General features: G+C 55.6%; 1 protein-coding gene across 3 annotated transcripts in view; it reads left to right on the top strand.

Moving 5' to 3' along the window:
* CLMN (calmin) overlaps nt 1-17747 on the top strand; it is a 96130-nt gene that overhangs the window by 68773 nt on the left and 9610 nt on the right. For all 3 annotated transcript variants that reach the window (XM_028506928.2, XM_028506927.2, XM_036013708.1), the window contains exons 4-9: nt 1565-1648; nt 5659-5751; nt 7595-7785; nt 9597-9790; nt 10575-10657; nt 14631-16271. In XM_028506928.2, coding sequence (XP_028362729.1) covers nt 1565-1648; nt 5659-5751; nt 7595-7785; nt 9597-9790; nt 10575-10657; nt 14631-16271 — 2286 coding nt within the window. The remainder of the gene's footprint in view (nt 1-1564; nt 1649-5658; nt 5752-7594; nt 7786-9596; nt 9791-10574; nt 10658-14630; nt 16272-17747) is intronic.

Below are 17747 nucleotides of genomic sequence, written 5' to 3'. Positions count from 1 at the left end.
ACCCATAGAATCACGTGTAACTCAGCTGTATCTTTTTTCAAAGCAAGTTCACTTTAGTAAGTAAATGGATAAATGCCCGGTGTTTTCCGTGAGTCTGTTAAGGCTCAAGATCAGAACTTGAACATCATGGCTTAACTGGCCCAGCCAGTACATTAAACCAGAATGGTAGCTAAGAATTGGGAAGATAGGGAAGGCATCTTAACACTACCTTCTGGCATCCATGCCGAGGCCAAAATGAGAACTGCTATCTTCTAGAACCTTCTTGTAAGTATGGCCAAAATTGAACTGAACCCACCGATCTCGAGGCTTATTTCACTCTGATCTCAGCCAGACCTCTTCACGTGGCGCGTGTCTGCCACGCTGTGCACAGGGGAGCCCTGTCTCCTCCCTTCTCCAAGCAGGCTCTCCACATCAGTGCTGTCCACATCTGGGGTGCGGTGGGTCCTCGCGGTGGGGCCATCCTGTGTACTGCGGGGTGTTCATCGGCACCACAGCACCCTTGGGCTCTGCCCACTTTGTGTGCCAGCAGTACCCCCAGTGAGACAACCCAACACGTCCCTAGGACATTGCCAGATGTCCCCAGGATGGGGCACAACGGTCTGGCCAAAATACCAGTCGTATTGATGCTGAGGAACCCTGCTCTCGAGTCCGGGGTGCGAGTTGATTCGTGGTGTGGCAGACACGGCGGGGTGGCGGTGACCCGTGAGCTTGGCCCCGTGGTTCATGCCAGGAGGGACTGGCGCCCACTGGTTTGCCCTGGGATGTAAACCTCTCCCCGGGGGCATCACAGGCGTCATTGCAGGTGTTCACCCTGATGGCACCCCCGGCATGGGCCGCTGACATCGTTGTCAGAGCTTAACTTCTGCGGGCACCTCCCTCTCTCTCTCTCTCCCCCCCCCCGCTTCTCTTTGTCTCTCCCTCTGTCTCTCTCTCCCCCCCTTGCTCTCTCTCTGGCCTCTCTCTGTATCTCTCTCCTCTGCCTCTGCCTGTCTTTCCCCATCTGCCTGCCTCAGTCTCTGTCTGCGTCTCCTTGTCTCTCTCTCACTCTCTCTCCCCCATTCTGTCTTTCTCTGCCTCCTTCTGCCCTCCCTCTCCCTCGCTTTTTCTCTCTCCCCACCCCTTCCCCTCTCTCGCTGCCCCCCCCTCCCCGACCTGGGATAGCTGCTCACAAAGCCCTTGGCCAGAAAGCAGGAACATCTGCCACCCCAGGGAGGGACTCGCCGGGTGATTTAGCAGCTGCGTGCTGACGCTCCTGGCGGAAGCTCCTGCTCTGACAGAAACCATCAGCCCGCGAGGACAGGGTGTCACTGCAGGGCTCTGGAGGAGGGGGCTGTCAAAAGCCAGGAGCTGGGTCAGAGAGAAAAAGCCTGACGCATCTGCCCCTGGTTTCACCCCTGGGTCCCCCATGCACCAGCTTGACTGAGCGAAGTCCTGGGGAACCATAAATAAGGGGCGGGTTTCAGCCGGGAGCCCCGACTTTCTCTGAAGGTTGAGGTGCAGACAGAGGGGGCGGGGCCGTGGGGTCCTGGCGGTCTGACGGGCTCTGCTCTGCTCTGTGTCGCAGCTCCACGAGTACAAGTCCTCGTCCCACCGCATCTTTCAGCTGAACAACATAGCGAAAGCCCTTAAGTTTTTGGAAGACAGCAATGTGAGTATCCGAAGCGCCTCTGGTTAACTAACACAGGCCTGCCCTGCGGCAAAGGAGAGGGCTAGCAGGTCACGGGAGAAGTGTGGAGCGGGCCCTGCTCAGACGGTCAAATCGGACTGGATTCGGCCCGCCTCCCCGCCCTCCCTCCATCTCCATTGGGAGGAAAACCCCCCCGGACCCCAGTCCTGGGAAGGGCAGGCCAGCTGATCGGGGCTCGGCCCTTTAGGATTATTGACATTTTTCCCCCTTATTTGAATAAGAGTGCAAGGGAGCACGTCAGAGTTTAAAACTGTCTCTTCGAACTCAAAAGACGGGAGGAGCCCGAGGGGTTAGGGGAGGCTAAATGAGCCAGGGAAACTTACAAAATTCTCCCCTCTTGGATAGAACTCTCTAGACTTTAATGATCTTTTTCTGTGTGTTGGACTCTGCTTCATGCCCTTCAGAAACGGGAGCGGATGGCTCCAGGGGACGAGATTTCCAGGGCTCCCCTTTCATTAAGGGCCCGCGATTAATCCCGGGCGGAAACACCGCGGCCTGCACGACAGTAAAACTCGGCCATAAAGTGCAGTGCACTTGGCCTTCTGGGTGGCAGGCCGCAGAGGCTGAGACCGGCTGAGTTCAGCAGAAAAGGCTGTTGACAGGGTGCTGAGTAGCTAACAGAGGGCCCCGGGGAAACCAGGGATGGAACCCAGGGGTGGCAGGCGCCGGGCCCACCGCAGAGGTCCCCATGCCCCCAGTTCAAGGACCTGTGTGGGCATGGCCACCCCTGTGCATTGTCCCCACGGCTGCTGAGAGAAGGACATCACAGCCCCTGGAATGAGCTCATTGTCACACATTCAGACTCAAAGACCCGGATCTCCAAGCCGTGGTCCCACCCCACATCTCAGCTGCCGGGGGGTGGGGGGGAGGTGAGGGAAGCACTTTGGGGTCTCGCAAGGAGAGGTGGGCTCTGCCCCCCGTGCTGTGGGGGAAGCCCCAGACGTGGGAGGGCGATCAGACGGTGGTGGCCAGAAAGCACAGTGTTGTTCGCGGCAGCATCGCTCACAATGGCCAAAAGGTGGAAGCAGCCCCCGTGTCCGTCCGTGGATGATGAACGGATGAACAGAACACAGTGTATTCACGCTGCGGAACGTTGCTCGGCCGTGAGAGAGAACGAAGCACCGGTACAGGCTACCGCATGGATGAACACCGAAAACTTTTTCTTTAAAGATTTTATTTATTTTTATTTTCAGAGAGGGAAGGGAGGGAGAAAGAGAGAGAGAGAGAGAAACATCAATGTGCGGTTGCTGGGGGTCATGGCCTGCAACCCAGGCATGTGCCCTGACTGGGAATCGAACCTGCGACACTTTGGTTTGCAGTCCGCACTCAATCCACTGAGCTACACCAGCCAGGTGAAAAGTTTATAAAAATGCCAGACATGAAGAGCCGCTTATTCTGTGATTGCACTCCCGTGCGACGTCCAGGCCAGGGAGATCCCTAGAGGCAGAGACAGATCAGCGGTTGGTGAGGTCGGGGGGAGGAGGGGGTGCGGGGAGAGATAGCTGACAAGGATGGGGTTTCTTTCTGATGTGATGCGATGTCCTAAAACTGACTCTGGCGATGCTGTGCCTCTCAGCGAGTTCACTGAAGACCGTCGAGTCGCATCCTTTGAGTGGGCAGATTGGACGGAATATAAATTCTATCAGGGGAGAGCTGCTTCATGAAGGAGCACGTTCGTGAAAGTGCTGGTGTCCCTGCGGAGTCGGCTTCACCAGCAGCCTCGGCTCCCACGTGGCCGCGGAGGGCATGGGTCCCGGGCCTGGCTGTGGCGGCAGCTTCCAGTGCTGGAAGGTGGCGTGGGCCCCCAGAGCCTCAGCCTCCCGGTCCGTGAAACAGAAGCGATGAAAAGCGAGCCTGCCTCAGAGTCACCGAGGACTGGGGGTGCCTGTGCAGACAGTATTCAGCCGAGGCTCTTACTCCCTCCCTTGCTCCTGCAGGGGCCGCCGGGCGGGCTTTCCTGAGTGGCATCTGCACCTGAACTCCAGGGGGCGTGTGTTTGTGATAACAGGAGGGGCTGGCCCCGCCCAGGTGTGGTGGTGCCGCACTCTGAAGGCCTGGCTGGCTTGCTCTTACCCACCCTTAAATGTTCCCTGAGCTGTCTGCAGCAGCTGCCTGTGGTATGACAGAGCATTAAAGCCCCCCTCTCCCTTTCTTTTTTATTTAAAAATCTGGATATATGCCATCTGTGGGTGTGTTTTGTCATCTTTGTGCCCCCTTGGCCAGGCAGGCAGGACAGGTGAGTGACCCCGTGGTGGAAGGGAGGTGTGAGCACCAGGGAGGGACACAGGAGGAAACAGACATTTCAGGTGCCACCTGTGTCCCACTCCCAGAGGCCACACATCACTCATGGGCCCTTACTGGCCCCTCCATGTCCTAATGTCCCAGCTCGAGGGAGGGAGGACGGGCCATAGTGTTGCTCTGCTGAGCCAAAGAAGGGCCCAGAACTGGGTGATCCATGCCAAGCAGGTCCCCTGTGCCCCAGGATTCAGATGCTGTGCGGTGTGGCCGGCCAATGTCCTTCCCCCCCTCCCCCACAACTCTGAGTCACAGAGCAGCACCCTGACTCCACTGTCAGAGACTGGCTGCCCTGCGGGACCAACCCCGTGACTTCCGTCCTCTGAGCCTCGGCTTCCTCATCTGCGAAATGGATTTCGCCCGAACCTGATCGGCCGAGCTATTCACGATACTGACAGCTTCCGCCCTGGATCCAGCCCGCCCGTGATGAGCGAGCACTAGCTGAACGATATTCTTGGCATCAGCCTGCAAAACGCCCTGAGCCAGGGAACTCTCTCCCTGGGTTAGGAAGTCCCAGGCCCTGCTGAGCGGTGTTTTCAGAAACTGGAGACAGCCGATAGCATCAGAGACCCTTGTCAAACATTTTTAAAAGCCCTGAGGGGAAGGGAGAAAGGAGTATTTGTGTGAAGCCTCCTGTTTTCTTCCCCAGGTCTCCCTGCCGAACTTGGCAGGGTACGTTTGAAAATTTTCCTTGACTTTCTCCTCTCTTCCTCCTGAGGAATGGGTGGCTGAGACCGTGGTGGCCGGCAAAGTCTTCAACATTACCCTCTGTGTCCCTCTGTAGAAGTTCGCAGGCCCCTGAGCTAGGTACTCAGGTGTTGCTTGCCACCCAGATGACTCAGGGCAGGGGGCCCCCTCTCGCACCGGAGTGGGCAGCGGCATCGCCGGGAGCTCTGGCTGAAGTGCCCCCTCCTGGAGCTGCCGATCCAGTAGGTTTGGGGCAGCATTTGCCTTTCTAGGGAGTTCCCAGGAGGTCCATGCAGGGACCACACTGTGAGAACTGCTGCCACGGGGATTTGCTCAGAGCATCACCCTGTGACCACACCCTGGTTAAGGAAGTGGAAAAGGTCCTAAGGGTTTCTCACACGGGCAGTTTTAACCACTCGGGGGGATATTGTGTAATGATGCTGGTACTCTGGACATCGGTCTTATCCCTACTCGCTGTTTCTGATAAGCAATAGATAATTATCGTTCCCATCTCGGCCCGTGATTGCTGATGGCAGCGCTCTCGGTTTGTCCAAAGACGTGTTTGATCTGCAGGTTTGGGGACGGTGGGTAGTGTAGCACCCAGACCTAATGGGCACTCACCGCCTGTCCCTGGACAAGGTGACCGAGACGTCAGTGTTTGACCTGGGGGACGTTCCATGTGACCTCTCTGGAACTTCCTCACCTGAAATACAGAGATAATAAAAGTACCTGCCTGGGGGGATTGTCGAGGGTGAACTGAGTTGATACTTGCAAAGAGCTTAGCATAGTAACTATGCCTGGTAAGTCCGATGTACGTGATTTTTAAATACACACATACTTTTGCACGCGGGGGTCCCTGAGAGGTGGCCTTGGGCAACCCCGAACAGCACAGGTGAGAAAGGGAAGCAGGTCCGTGAGGGCATCAGAAAACCACCTGTTTTCAGTGTACCTGGCCACCGCGGGGAAGCTCATGAATGTCTTCTCTGCAGGTAAAACTGGTTAGCATAGACGCGGCAGAAATAGCGGATGGCAACCCCTCACTGGTTCTTGGGCTGATATGGAACATAATTCTCTTCTTCCAGGTAAGACCGTTTCCTTCCTGTGACGCACAGCCTTGGTCCCCCTGTGTCCCCTGAGGGCCAACAGAACGGGTGGGGCAGGTCAAGGGCGACCATGAGATTCCATTTCTGACAGACGCTGGACTTTGCTTTTTCCTGGAAAAGAGCCACAGGGCTCTGGTCGCTAGAGGTTTGCCTCCCTGCGGTTTTAAAAGAGGCGGGAGCCCTCTCTGTCCAGAGGAGTCTGTGTATTCTCGTGGGAATGAAAGGATGAAATATTTACTTCGAAAAGGAATTGCATTCTACAGTGTCACCAGAACCAGGGGAAAGACTTCCAAGAACTCAACTTGGTGGAGTTCCTTTCCTGAAATGACTTGGGTTTGTCAGAGATGATTAAAGGGCTTGTCTGCGAGACAGCTGTAGGAAGAGGCGTGTGCGACAGGGGACGCCCCTTTCCATCCTTAGCAACGGCAGCCTGTGTTTGGAAACGCAGGTGTCATGGAGACAGACGGGATCTGTGGGGGCGGGGGTGGGGGGGCAGGGCATGAAGGCGGCCTTTAAAATCACACTCCAGTTCTTCTCCCTGAGTAGCAGGGGGGAAGCTGATGTTTTCATCTTCTTAAATCCCCCTCTTTTGGAGTAGAACATCAGGGCTCATCATTTAATTGCCCCCCCCCTCGCCCAAGAGTAAAATTGGTCTGCATGGAGGTGGTTTGCTGGGGGCTTTGGCTCAATGTTTGTGCTTCAGGGAAGGGTGAGCACAAACACATTTTGGGGACAACGGACGTAGTTCTTGGGGAGCCTTCAACTTCAAAAACCAGAGGCGTTTGCCCTGAGCCTCCGTTTCCACACCTGGGAGAGGGGTTACAATAGGGGCTGAGCATGCGGAGGTGCATTGTGGGACAGCCCGTGGCCAGCTGGGCTGCTCAGTGCAGGCGTCTGTTACCGGTGGCCGTCATTCAGTCCCCCGGTACATGCTGGAGGTCTCCCGAGCCTGCGTAGAAAGTCAAGGCTGGACGTGCCCCCGAGACCTTCATTCATTCATTGAGTGCAGTGTCTGAGGAGTTTCTCCTGTGGGCCAGGCTCTGCACATGCAAAGTCCTGCATCCATGGCTCTCGGGCGTTACCGATCAATCAGCCCCATATTATAGAGCTCTGCGCTGCAGGCCACAGTCAAGTTATAAGCAGCATGTTCTAAGAGCGCTGAGCAAAGGCAATGACCTCAGGGGGAGAGGGGAGTGAGGAAAACTTTCTGCAGGAAGTGACAGCAGAGCTGGGTTTTGAAGGGTGAGTAGGAGCGCGTTAGACCAGAGCGTCTCAGACTCGACTGTGCGCACGAACCATGGGGAGGTGGTGATGAAATGCGATTCCAACTCAGATTCTGTGGGTTCTGGGGCAGGGCCCCAGCTTCTGTGTTGCTCACAAGTGCTCCGTGATGGGCGCCCCCTTCTGGGCAGCCAGGAATTGAGCGAGGATGGAAGGTGCCATCCAGGCCGCGGGACCTGGATGAGCGTAGGCAGTGGGGCCTGAAACAACGTGGTGCATTCTGGGAGGGACGGCCCGGGAGGGGACAGGGGGAGGTGGAGTCAGGTCAGGAAGACGCCTGCGCAGAGGCCGGCCAGGGCTAGAGAGACCAGGGAAAGATGCCCCGCCCCGCTGTGGGGCGTCTTCGCAGGCACCCCAGGCCCCACCAAAGGGTCAGGCGACCATGGGCCCTGCCCTGTCCCCTGACACGCAGCCACTGGGAGGGGTCTCCCCGTATCCGGGGACCCGGTTCTGCACGAGCCTGTCCCTCCAGTCAGGGTCCCCTCGGTCCCTGGGGTCGGACGCGGTTCGCTCTGGGTCTGAAGGGACTTTTTCCTTGCAGATCAAGGAGCTTACGGGCAACCTCAGCAGGAACTCTCCGTCTTCCAGCCTGTCCCCCGGCTCGGGGGGCACGGACTCAGACTCCTCCTTCCCGCCCACGCCCACCGCGGAGAGGAGCGCGGCGCTGTCGGTGAAGGACCAGAGGAAGGCCATCAGGACCCTGCTGGCGTGGGTGCAGAGGAAGACCAGGAAGTAAGCCACGCGCCTTGCCCCCCGACCCCCGACCCCCATGCTATTGGCCAAGCAGAGGGGGGAGGACCGTTCTGGAGTGGGCGAAGGAAAGGGGCGTGAACACTTATTCAGTGACATGCAAGGTATTAGCCTGCCCTTTCACGTAGAGGGATGTGTCCCACCTTCTGGCGTCTCTGGGCCACACTGGAAAAAAAAAGAGTTGTCCTGGGCCACACTTTAAATACATTATGACACGTATATCACCAAAAAAAAAATCTCACAATGTTTTAAGTAAATGTATGATTCCGTGTTGGGCCGCATGAGGCCCACGGGCTGCTGGTTGGACCCCCCTCAGGGGGGGATGCTGTACATCTCTCAGGCTTTGTACCCAGAAAACTGTAGTCACCCCGGGTTGCAGGAAGCTGCTGAGAGGATCTGAGTACAAATCAAGGGGGCTCCCAGCGTGTGGGATGTGCCGAGTGGCGTGAGCCACACCAGCTCAGGGCCACCTCAGCAATGCCACGCACGCACGGGGTGAGATCCCAGTGGGTCCCTTTCCCCACCGGCCGTGTCTGCAAGCTGGCGGCTCACCATCCGCTGCCTGGCAGCACAGTTAGGATGAAATGATGTGGACCCCACGAACAATGTGCCTGGCATCGTCTGATAGGACCAGCCCATCAGAAGCGCTTCACAAATACCAGATTCCTTCTCCCCAGTGTATGGGAATGAGCCAATAAGGAAAGAAGAGGGAAGAGAGGCTGGGTCTCCGGAGTCTGATTGAAGGGTGGAACACGGTGGTCGAGTCAATGAACGCCAACCGTCAGGACAGGTTGTCTGAGAAGGAATTGGCCGAAAGGGCGTCGTCAGGGGGACTGAGGAGGCGGCGGTGTCTTTGGGGCGATGGAGCAGTTCTGCTTCTCCATTGTGGCCGTGGCTCCGGGACGCTGTGCTTGGGCTAAAGTGTCACGGTCCGTATATCACCCCGTGCAGAAGGAACTCGTGGGACCCGATGAGGCCTGGGGCTTAATTCACAGTCTCGTCCCAGCGTCCCAGCTCGGATAACACACGCCGGGAATGCACGCTGCTCTCTGCTTTTGCAACTGCTTAGGAGTCTAGTGTGGTTTCTACATAAAACAGGCTTTTCGTTTGTTTTGTTTGTTTGTTTGTAAGAGAATTCAGTGACCACAGAGACGAGACGGGCAGGTCTCCAGGGGTGGTTTCTAAAGGAAATGGGCGCCTGGCAGGAGTAGCCCCCTTTGTCCCTCCCACTTTGTGGGGGGCTTCCATGGGCCGCCCACAGGGGTCCACCTGCCGTGGTCGTTCCTGTGGATTCAAGCCGGTACTCCCCCACAGCCACCACCAGGAGGTCACGGCGAGGGCATCCCTGTTTAACCATTGAGGAGTCTGAGGCCGAGGGCGGTACAGGGCCTGCCCAAGGTCACGGCGCAGGAAGTCCGGAGAGGGCAGCCGGGGGTGCACATGGGACTCCCCAGCTCTGCTTTCTTGCACAACACTTCCTGTTTGCTGTTTCGAATATCGCTGATAAGATGAACAGGGTATAGATCTGCTCATTTATCTGTTTGGAAATTGGGGAACACAAGGTCCTGTCCTGCCCTCTTGTACGACGCGTACCTCCTCCTTCTGCTCGTCCAGAAATGCAAGTGGGATGGTTCCGTGTTGCTCTCCCTGGGCTCGGGGCCCAGGGCACCCGGCCTCGAGAGATCAGCAGCTCGCAGCCCCACTCGGAGGCCCACGAGGCTGCTGCGTGCTGACCCCTCATCACTGAGTCTCTTTACTAAGCTGCCCGCGGCTGCCCTGCTGCTTCTCCCCAGGTATGGCGTGGCGGTGCAGGACTTTGCGGGCAGCTGGAAGAGCGGGCTGGCCTTCCTCGCTGTGATTAAGGCCATCGACCCCAGCCTGGTGGACATGAAGCAGGCCCTGGAGGACTCCATGTGGGAGAACCTGGAGAAGGCCTTCACCATCGCGCACGACGCCCTTCACATTCCCAGGCTCCTGGAGCCGGAAGGTAACAGTGGTTCCCTCTGTCCCTTCCTTGTGAATGATTTCCATCCCGTGCCTACTACTTGCTGTCCAGGCGGAAAACTTAGAAAACACAGAAAGACCCAATGAAGACATTTTACATTTCCTGTCCTCCTGCCACTGAGATCATTCTTCCAGCATTTTCCATGCATTTCATCACAATTTTTTTTACATAATCGGGACTATTCGGTGTATGTATCGTTTTAGCCTCTTTTTTTAATTTAACATTCTAATTTTGACATAAGTATTTGCATATAGCTATAACGTGTTCATTATACATTTTTATGGGCTGCACAATGGTCCATCTTGCGGCATACCAGAATTCACTAGGCTCTTCTACCACTGGTGGGCATCGAGGTTGTTTCAGAAGTAGCCATGTTTATACACAGCACTGTGGCGAACATCTCACTGCGTGAGGCGCCTTTGCGACCAGGTCCCCTCAGCCTGGTGACAGAGTCGGAAGGGACACCTTTTCAAGGCGCTTGGCTATCTTTGTTTCCACGTGGGGTGAGCCAGTGTGGGGCTCCCTCTGGCAATGAGGAAGGGCAGGTGGTCCCAGGAATAATGAGTCCTGGACCCTGCACCCCGGCCCCTCTGTTCATCCACCTTCAGTCAAAGGATCCTCCCCGTCTGGGCTTAAACTTCCTCCCGTGTCAGAGGAAGAGAAAACCTCCGTGGTCTGTGGGGCCCTCCACTGGCCAGCGTCCCGTGGTCCTCCTGAAAGATTGCATGTCTGTGTGTCCTTCTAACGCCTGTGTCTCTCTCAACAGACATCATGGTTGACACCCCGGACGAGCAGTCTATTGTGACGTACGTGGCCCAGTTTCTAGAACATTTCCCGGAGCTGGAAGCCGTATGTTGCTTTTCGTTACCTTTGACTCTGACACTGTATTTCTACAGACGGAGCCGGGCCTGGGCCGTGGTGGTCTGGGGGCGGCGATAATCCAAAGTTGATCTCAAGCCCGGGAGCGCTGCCTTGCCACAGTTTAATTCCAAAATCATATACAACGTGTATCACGTTCAACAGTGGGACGGGAAGTCAGGCAGCCACCCTCTCTCAAATCTCTTCCCACACCAAACTTGGTTTAGATTATAAAAGATGCTCGCGTGTCCTATGGATCATTTACTTAACTTCGTAGACAGCAGATGGAACATTTTAGCAATCTACCAGACTTTGTTAGAGCCTGAAAAACCACAGAAGACGATGTCAAAAACACCTTTTCCAGAGTCTCAGATTGTACTTGGCGACAGATTTTTTTTTCTTTTTGGAGCAGATTGAGACCTTTTAGAGGTTGTCACGGCTCCACTGACTCTCCGCCCAGTCCAGAGATGATCATAGTAAGGGTGACAAGTACAACAATATCAACAGCCCTTTATGAATTCACTGGTAATTTACTGAACACCTCCTGCTGGCTTGGGGGTCTCAGCAATTAATTGAGTGGACGAGGCCCCTGAGCGTGAGTAATTTTGCTCTGATAGAGAGAACAGTGAACAAGTCAGCAAACACGTTACAGTTTGAAGTAGTTGTAAGTAATAGACCAAAACCATGAGCACAAAGAGCTAATGCTCCCAGGGGCACAGGGCTGCGCTGCTCTCTTAGCTGGAGGCTGGGCAGGTAACTGACGGCCCCTCCTGCAGTCCCACCTGGCTCCGCCTCATCATCCTCGTTTATAGATGAGCACACGGGTGTTCGGAGACTTCAGGCCCCATCCAAGGTCGCACAGCCAGCAGCTCCAGAGCTGTGTGACCCCGGGTCTCCGTGGTTCCAAAGGCTGAAGCTGAACCCACGTGTGGCTTTCATTCCAGCCCCTAGCCATGCACACGTGTGTGTGTGTGTGTGTGTGTGTGTGTGTCCCAACTGTCCCTGAGCCACAGATCACTTCCCAGTAAGTCAGAAGCAGAAATTCCATGGGCTGGAACGTCAGTCTGCCACTTGAAGCTGTGTGACCTCAAGGTGCTTACTTCACCTCTCTGATGCACGTCCGTATGAGGTGTTAGCCCCGTGCCTGGCAGAACAGCTGATGCACAGCAAATGGTGCTGGTTGTTATTATTTTTGTAATAATACAGCATGTAGTATACTATACTAATGTGTGTAATTGTGCGCATTATACAATATAATGTATGGTATAATAATATTTTGTAATGTCCCTTGCCCATTACTAACTTCAGAGATACTAGGATCAGGCATTTCATTAGCCTCAAGTCCTTAAGACGCAGGTTGAGGCTGAAACTAAAACGTGCGGTATTTGTGGGAGTCGCAGCCAGGACTCAGCGAATCCGACACTTGGGTCTCCCCAGGGCTGTCGGGTAGGGCAGGGGGATGAGACGTGAGGAGCAAGAGATGAGACCTGGGAAAGTCATCCCGAGTCACCAAACACAGTGTGTCACCGCAGAATGGTCAGTCCACACACGTCCCCAAGGGGACTCCGGATGACGAGTCCCAGCTTACGTCCCAGCACCCCCTGAACCGTTCGTGAACGGCTCCGCTGCTGAGTTTAGTGAATTGCCATAAACATCCCTTCAGCCTTGGCCGTCGGGGTTCCAGACCCTGCCTGGCTTTACAGCCCAGCATACGGTTTCTTTGGGTGAAATGTGCCCTATGCGCTCGAAAAGAATGGGTCTCCTGTACTGAAAGAACTGACATCTTTTAAATACCAGTTAGGTCGAGTGGGTTAATGTGCTGTTCTCATATTCTGTCGGCGCACTGATATTTTTTTCTGCTTTTCCTAGCAAGGAGTGTGAGAGAGACATACAAAAATCTCCAGCTTATGATTGTGGATTTATTTTTCTTCTTAGCTCTGTCCGTTTTTGTGTTATGTATGTTGAAGCTTTGCTGTACATGCATACACATTTAGGGCTATTGTATCTTCCTGGTGACTCGGTGATTTTATTTTTAGGCAGTTTCTTTCCCTGCCTTGTCGCGTACTTTGTCTGAGAGGCACCTAGCCGCACCAGCTTTCACGCGCTGCTTGCGTGATTTGTCTTTTTTCATCTTTTTCTTCTCTGTGTGCGTGCTAGCAAACACATCTCTTATCAACAGTGGATGGTCAGGTCTTGGTTTTTATCCATTCTGATGAGAATTAGTGTGTCATTTAATTAGTGTGTTTTCATTCACTTACAGAGATTTAAGTACCCTTTTGATTAGTTTTCTACTGGTCCTATCTGTGTTATACCTCTTTGTCTTTCCTCCCTGAATATTTTTTTTTTGGATTACTCGATTATTTTTTTTTGGTTTCCATTTTAGCTCTGCTACTAGCTTTGTAGCCACCTCTCCTCATTCTGTCTTTTTAGTAGTTGTTCTAGGGATGATAATACCCATCTTGAACATACCTCAGTTTACCCTGAATTCCTGTTATAGCGCTTCAAGTAAAGTGCATATTTTATGTTTTTATATATGCAAACATTTAATTCCACTCACCTTTTCTCCACTCCTCTGTGCTATTATTGTCATTTACTTCACTTCTGTATATGTTTTAATCCCAATGCATTGTTATAGTTGTGCTCTAGACAGTCAGAAGACTTTTTAAGAAAACTTTTCAGTCTTTTATACTGACCATATATTTACTATTTCAGGTACTTTTCATTCCCTCCTTCAGATCCTGGCTTCCATCTATGACCATTTCTCTTCAACATGAAGAACTAGTTTTGTATTTCTTGTAGCATCGGTTAAATAGTTAATTTAGAGTCTTTCTTAGCTAGTTCTAACCCTGGGTCTTATTTGGGTCTTCTCCTAATGACTGTTGTTCCTCTTCACTATGGGTCTCATTCCCCTGCGTCTTGGGATCTTGAAAGTTCTTATTTCATGCTGGACCTGGTGTATAAGTAAACATTCCCCACCCCCACCCCCGAGAATGTACTGCTCCCCCAAACAAGGATTTACACTGCGGAACTCATCATTTTGGCCCTCTTGGGAGCCCGTAAGGGATATGCTGCAGTTTTATTTAAGTTCAGCTTTCTGGTCTCAAATAATTTGAGGGTGAGGCCACCGCCCCGAGCCCACTGGCGCACTGGGAGCCAACCACAGCTGTGACCCTAGGCCACTCCCTGCATTTCAGCCCGGCCCACGGCCGTTTCCACGCAGCACACGTGCCCGTGTGGGGGAATCCGCCTGCACGGAGATCTGGTTTTGCATTTGGGGCCCTTTGGATTCACTCCGTCACACCGGCCCACGCCGTCGGCGACAAGGTGGCTGAGCTTTCCCGGTCTCGGGTGGGCCAGCTCTCCTGTCTGTCCCCAGACTGGCCTGGCCCGCAGGGAAGAAGTAGCTGACAATCTCTACTCCCTGAGAAGGGCTCATTCTACAGTTTAGGTCACCGAGAGTTCTTTGTATCCACAGCTTGGAAAAAAATAGTATTTTAAAACTACTTTGAAGCCCTGGCTGGCGTAGCTCAGTGGATTGAGTGCGGGCTGCGAACCAAAGTGTCGCAGGTTCAATTCCCAGTCAGGGCACATGCCTGGGTTGCAGGCCACGGCCCCCAGCAACCACATATTGATGTTTCTCTCTCTCTTTCTCCCCCACTTCCCTCTCTAAAAATAAATAAATAAAATCTTAAAAAAAACCCCTACTTTAGCAGAAATGATAGTCTTCTGCAATCATCCACAACCTAGTTAGAACACTCAGCGTTGGCTCTGAAGTGGCTCTTTCTGCCTTGGGTCTTGTTCCGGGAGAGGGGAGTGTCCCTTGTCCTCTGCAACCATCCACAACCTAGTTAGAACACTCAGCGTTGGCTCTGAAGCGGCTCTTTCCGCCTTGGGTCTTGTTCCGGGAGAGGGGAGTGTCCGTTGCCCGCGAACCTGACTCGGGTTGCCCTGTGTCCCTCTGCAGGAGGACTTTGTGGATGCGGACAGAGGAGCCCCCATCGAGTCCACCTTCGTCCGCATTAAGGAAGCGCCTTCTGAGCGGGAGAGCACGGTGTTGTTTCTGAGCGAAGACGGGGAGCGCGCCTACACCGTCAACCACGAAACCAGCCACCCGCCGCCCTCCAAAGTCTTTGTGTGTGACAAGCCTGGGCGCGCGGCAGGACCCTACCTGGGCGGCGTGTCCAGCCAGGTGCTGTCGGACACTGCCACCAAAGTCATCCACCAGGTCATCGACCGGGTCCTCCAAGACGTCCCAGGTAAGACCAGCAACCTTGGTGAGCCGTCTTCGGATTCTTCCATCCTATCCAGAAAGGACAACCGGGCGTCCAACCACCTGCCCATCAAGAAGAGTGTGCACTTCCAGGCTGACACCTACCACGACGCGTCCTGTAGCAAAGGCACGTTCCACGGCCAGGACACCGGCGTTGCAGGGAGCCCCAAGGGGGCAAAGGAGTTGTCGAGGCAGGATGGACGTGTCTTGGAGGTCGCTGAGGAAAAGCCAAAACAGGAAGTCCCCAACGTCCCAGAAGCAGCCTCTGACGAGGCCCTGGATGATGTTCCCTTGGAGGACGGTCAGATGGGTCACCCTCCGACTTCCCAGGGTTCTCCCTCCTGGAACAGGGCATCATCGGAGAGGGCAGCCAGCCCCGGGGCGGGAGGTCGACCCCGTTCACCCCTTAGGGAGGATACGGTTGTGGCTGATTCCCTGGAGATCAAGGTTGAGCTGCAGACTGTGGAAGCTATGGATAAAGACGACTATTTTGAAGGCATACCATTAAAAGCTTCTAAATTTAACAGCGACCTAGCCGATTTTGCCTCCACCAGCCAGGCTTTCGATGAGGACCCTTTGCCCCCTGAGAAAACATCCGAGGAGGGCGAGCTTGTGGAGGAGCCCGCTGAGACACTGGGGAGAAGACGGGGTACCGCTGCCCACCAGCAGGAGGGTTCAGACGAGCCCCTGGGGAAGCCCGGCAAGCAACACCCTCACAAGGTCCCTGGACAAGAAGACCAAGACTATTTCTTGGCCCCTGAGGCGGTACCAGTGGACAAAAAGCCGGAGGTGCATGAAAAAGCGAAGCGCAAATCCCCGCGTCGCCGGCGCGGGGAGGAGGAAGGGGAGGCGGAAAGCCCCCGGGAGCCCCGCAGGGAGCTGCCTTCCAACCCGCCCTGCAGCCGCGTCAGCCTGGACACACTCGTGACGCGCAGCGAGGAAGGCCTGGATTTCAAACCCTCCCCGCCCCTCTCCAAGATTTCCGTCATCCCCCACGACCTGTTCTACTACCCGCATTACGAGGTTCCCCTGGCTGCGGTCTTAGAGGCTTACGCGGAAGGCGCGGAGGATTTGAAAAACGAAGAGCTGGACCTCGAAGAGGCAGAGGGCTACCTGTATGACCTGGGGCCCCGGGTGGAGGAGCCCGAGGCGTCCGAGAGCAGCTGCGGCTCCGTGGGGCCGGGCGAGGACCAGCCCCCGTCCACCCTCGAGGAACCCCATCTGGACAGGGACGCGGAGGGTGCCAAACCAGCCTCGGAGCCCACTGCCCCACCCGCCCAGCAGGACCACCAGCAGAGGGAGGCCGAGGACAGTGCCCCCGAGGAGAATCAGCAGGTACTTGGTTGCCCGGCGTGGGGAGTGCTGCCCTCCCTGAGCTCCGCGTCTCCCGTCGTAAAACAGGGTCCCTCCCAGACGTCCGGGGTGGCGCATTTAAGGAGGCGCTTGCTGAGGCTCGGGCAAGGGCGGCCCTAGCCCTCGGGAGGGATGGCTCCTTCAAATTCATGCCCCGGGTGCCTCGCTGGCCTCCCCCAGCCCTGACCCTGCCCACAGCTCTGCCAGGAGGATCCGCGAGGCTTTGTCTGGGAGTCCAGCATAGCAGACACCGCCGTCATTTTCCATAGTGACCACAGCTGCACGCTGGGTGCCCCCGCCTCCTTCTGCAGCCCAGGAAACCAAAGGGAGACCTCACGGCTGGCTCTGGCCTTGACTTTTAAAGGCCTTTTGCCTGTTCGGCACTGTCACTGTTTGGCCCCTGTGGTTTGAAGGGGAGTGTGTAAATAAGGCAAGGAGGGCACACGCACTTCTGAGCTGAAGCAGCTGACGTGTACTTACCTGCCACTTGAGGTTCTCATTACATCTGGCCCAGCAGCTCAAGAGGGGCCACTGGCGTGTGCAGGAGAGGGTGGGGGTGCCTGATGTGATGCTATCAGGGTGCAGCGGGACGGGGCCCTGCTGCAGGTGCCCTGATAATAAGCACGCCCACGGCAACACTGGGGATCCAGGGTTCCCGTCCATGCTGACGGGGCCCCTGCAGGCGCAGGGCAGACAAGGCACCCGGGGTGAGCTGGCCTGGGAGGAGCAGGGCCCCCAGGCGCGCCCACCTGCCCACTCAGTCTCGCCTGTGCCAGGCAGTGTGCAAAGCCAGCTGAACAAAAAGAAGAACCTGCCTTTGGCGTTCGATGCCACGTGCCCAGTAACTGTGCTAGGAGGGGCCTTGGCATCACACGTAAGGGATGGGGCCCAGCAGAGAAATTCAGAGGGAGTCCTTCAGAGGGAGACCCCCGCCCAGGTCCAGAAAGGGTGCACGTACTGGCTCCTCTGGAGCCAATAAATCTTCATCCTTCCCACCCCTCACGCCATCCCATTGGCTCTTCCCGGGCTTTCCCCCAGTGCAGCCCCGCCCCATCGGGCAGTGACTCCTGAAGCCCAAATCCCCTCCTGTCGCTCCCCTACGCCAATCCCCAGAATAAAGTCCACACACCTTAGGGTGACCTCTAAGACTCTTCCCTCTCCCGCCTGGCCCTGACCCTCCTGGCTCCCCTTCTCTCCCTCCCCTCCAGCCATACTAGCTCCCTCCGTGGCTCCTGGCTACCCTGCCACCCTGCCTCTCCTCTGCCTCCAGGCTTTGCTTGATCTGGTCCCAGCGCCTCCCCCCACCTTAGCAGGTGCTTCCCTACCTTCAACACCTCCCGCAAATGGCGCCTCCTCCCAGGAGCCCTCCCAGCTCCTCTGGAGCCAGTGAATCTTCATCCTTCCTACCCTAGTGCTTAGCTGGGTTTCGTGGGTTGTGATTTGCTCTCCCAGGCAGTG

This window comes from Phyllostomus discolor, chromosome 1, assembly GCF_004126475.2.
Source record: "Phyllostomus discolor isolate MPI-MPIP mPhyDis1 chromosome 1, mPhyDis1.pri.v3, whole genome shotgun sequence".
Lineage (NCBI taxonomy): Eukaryota > Metazoa > Chordata > Mammalia > Chiroptera > Phyllostomidae > Phyllostomus > Phyllostomus discolor.
The sequence above is the reverse complement of the archived record's forward strand: the minus strand, read 5'-3'. Positions and strand labels throughout refer to the sequence as shown.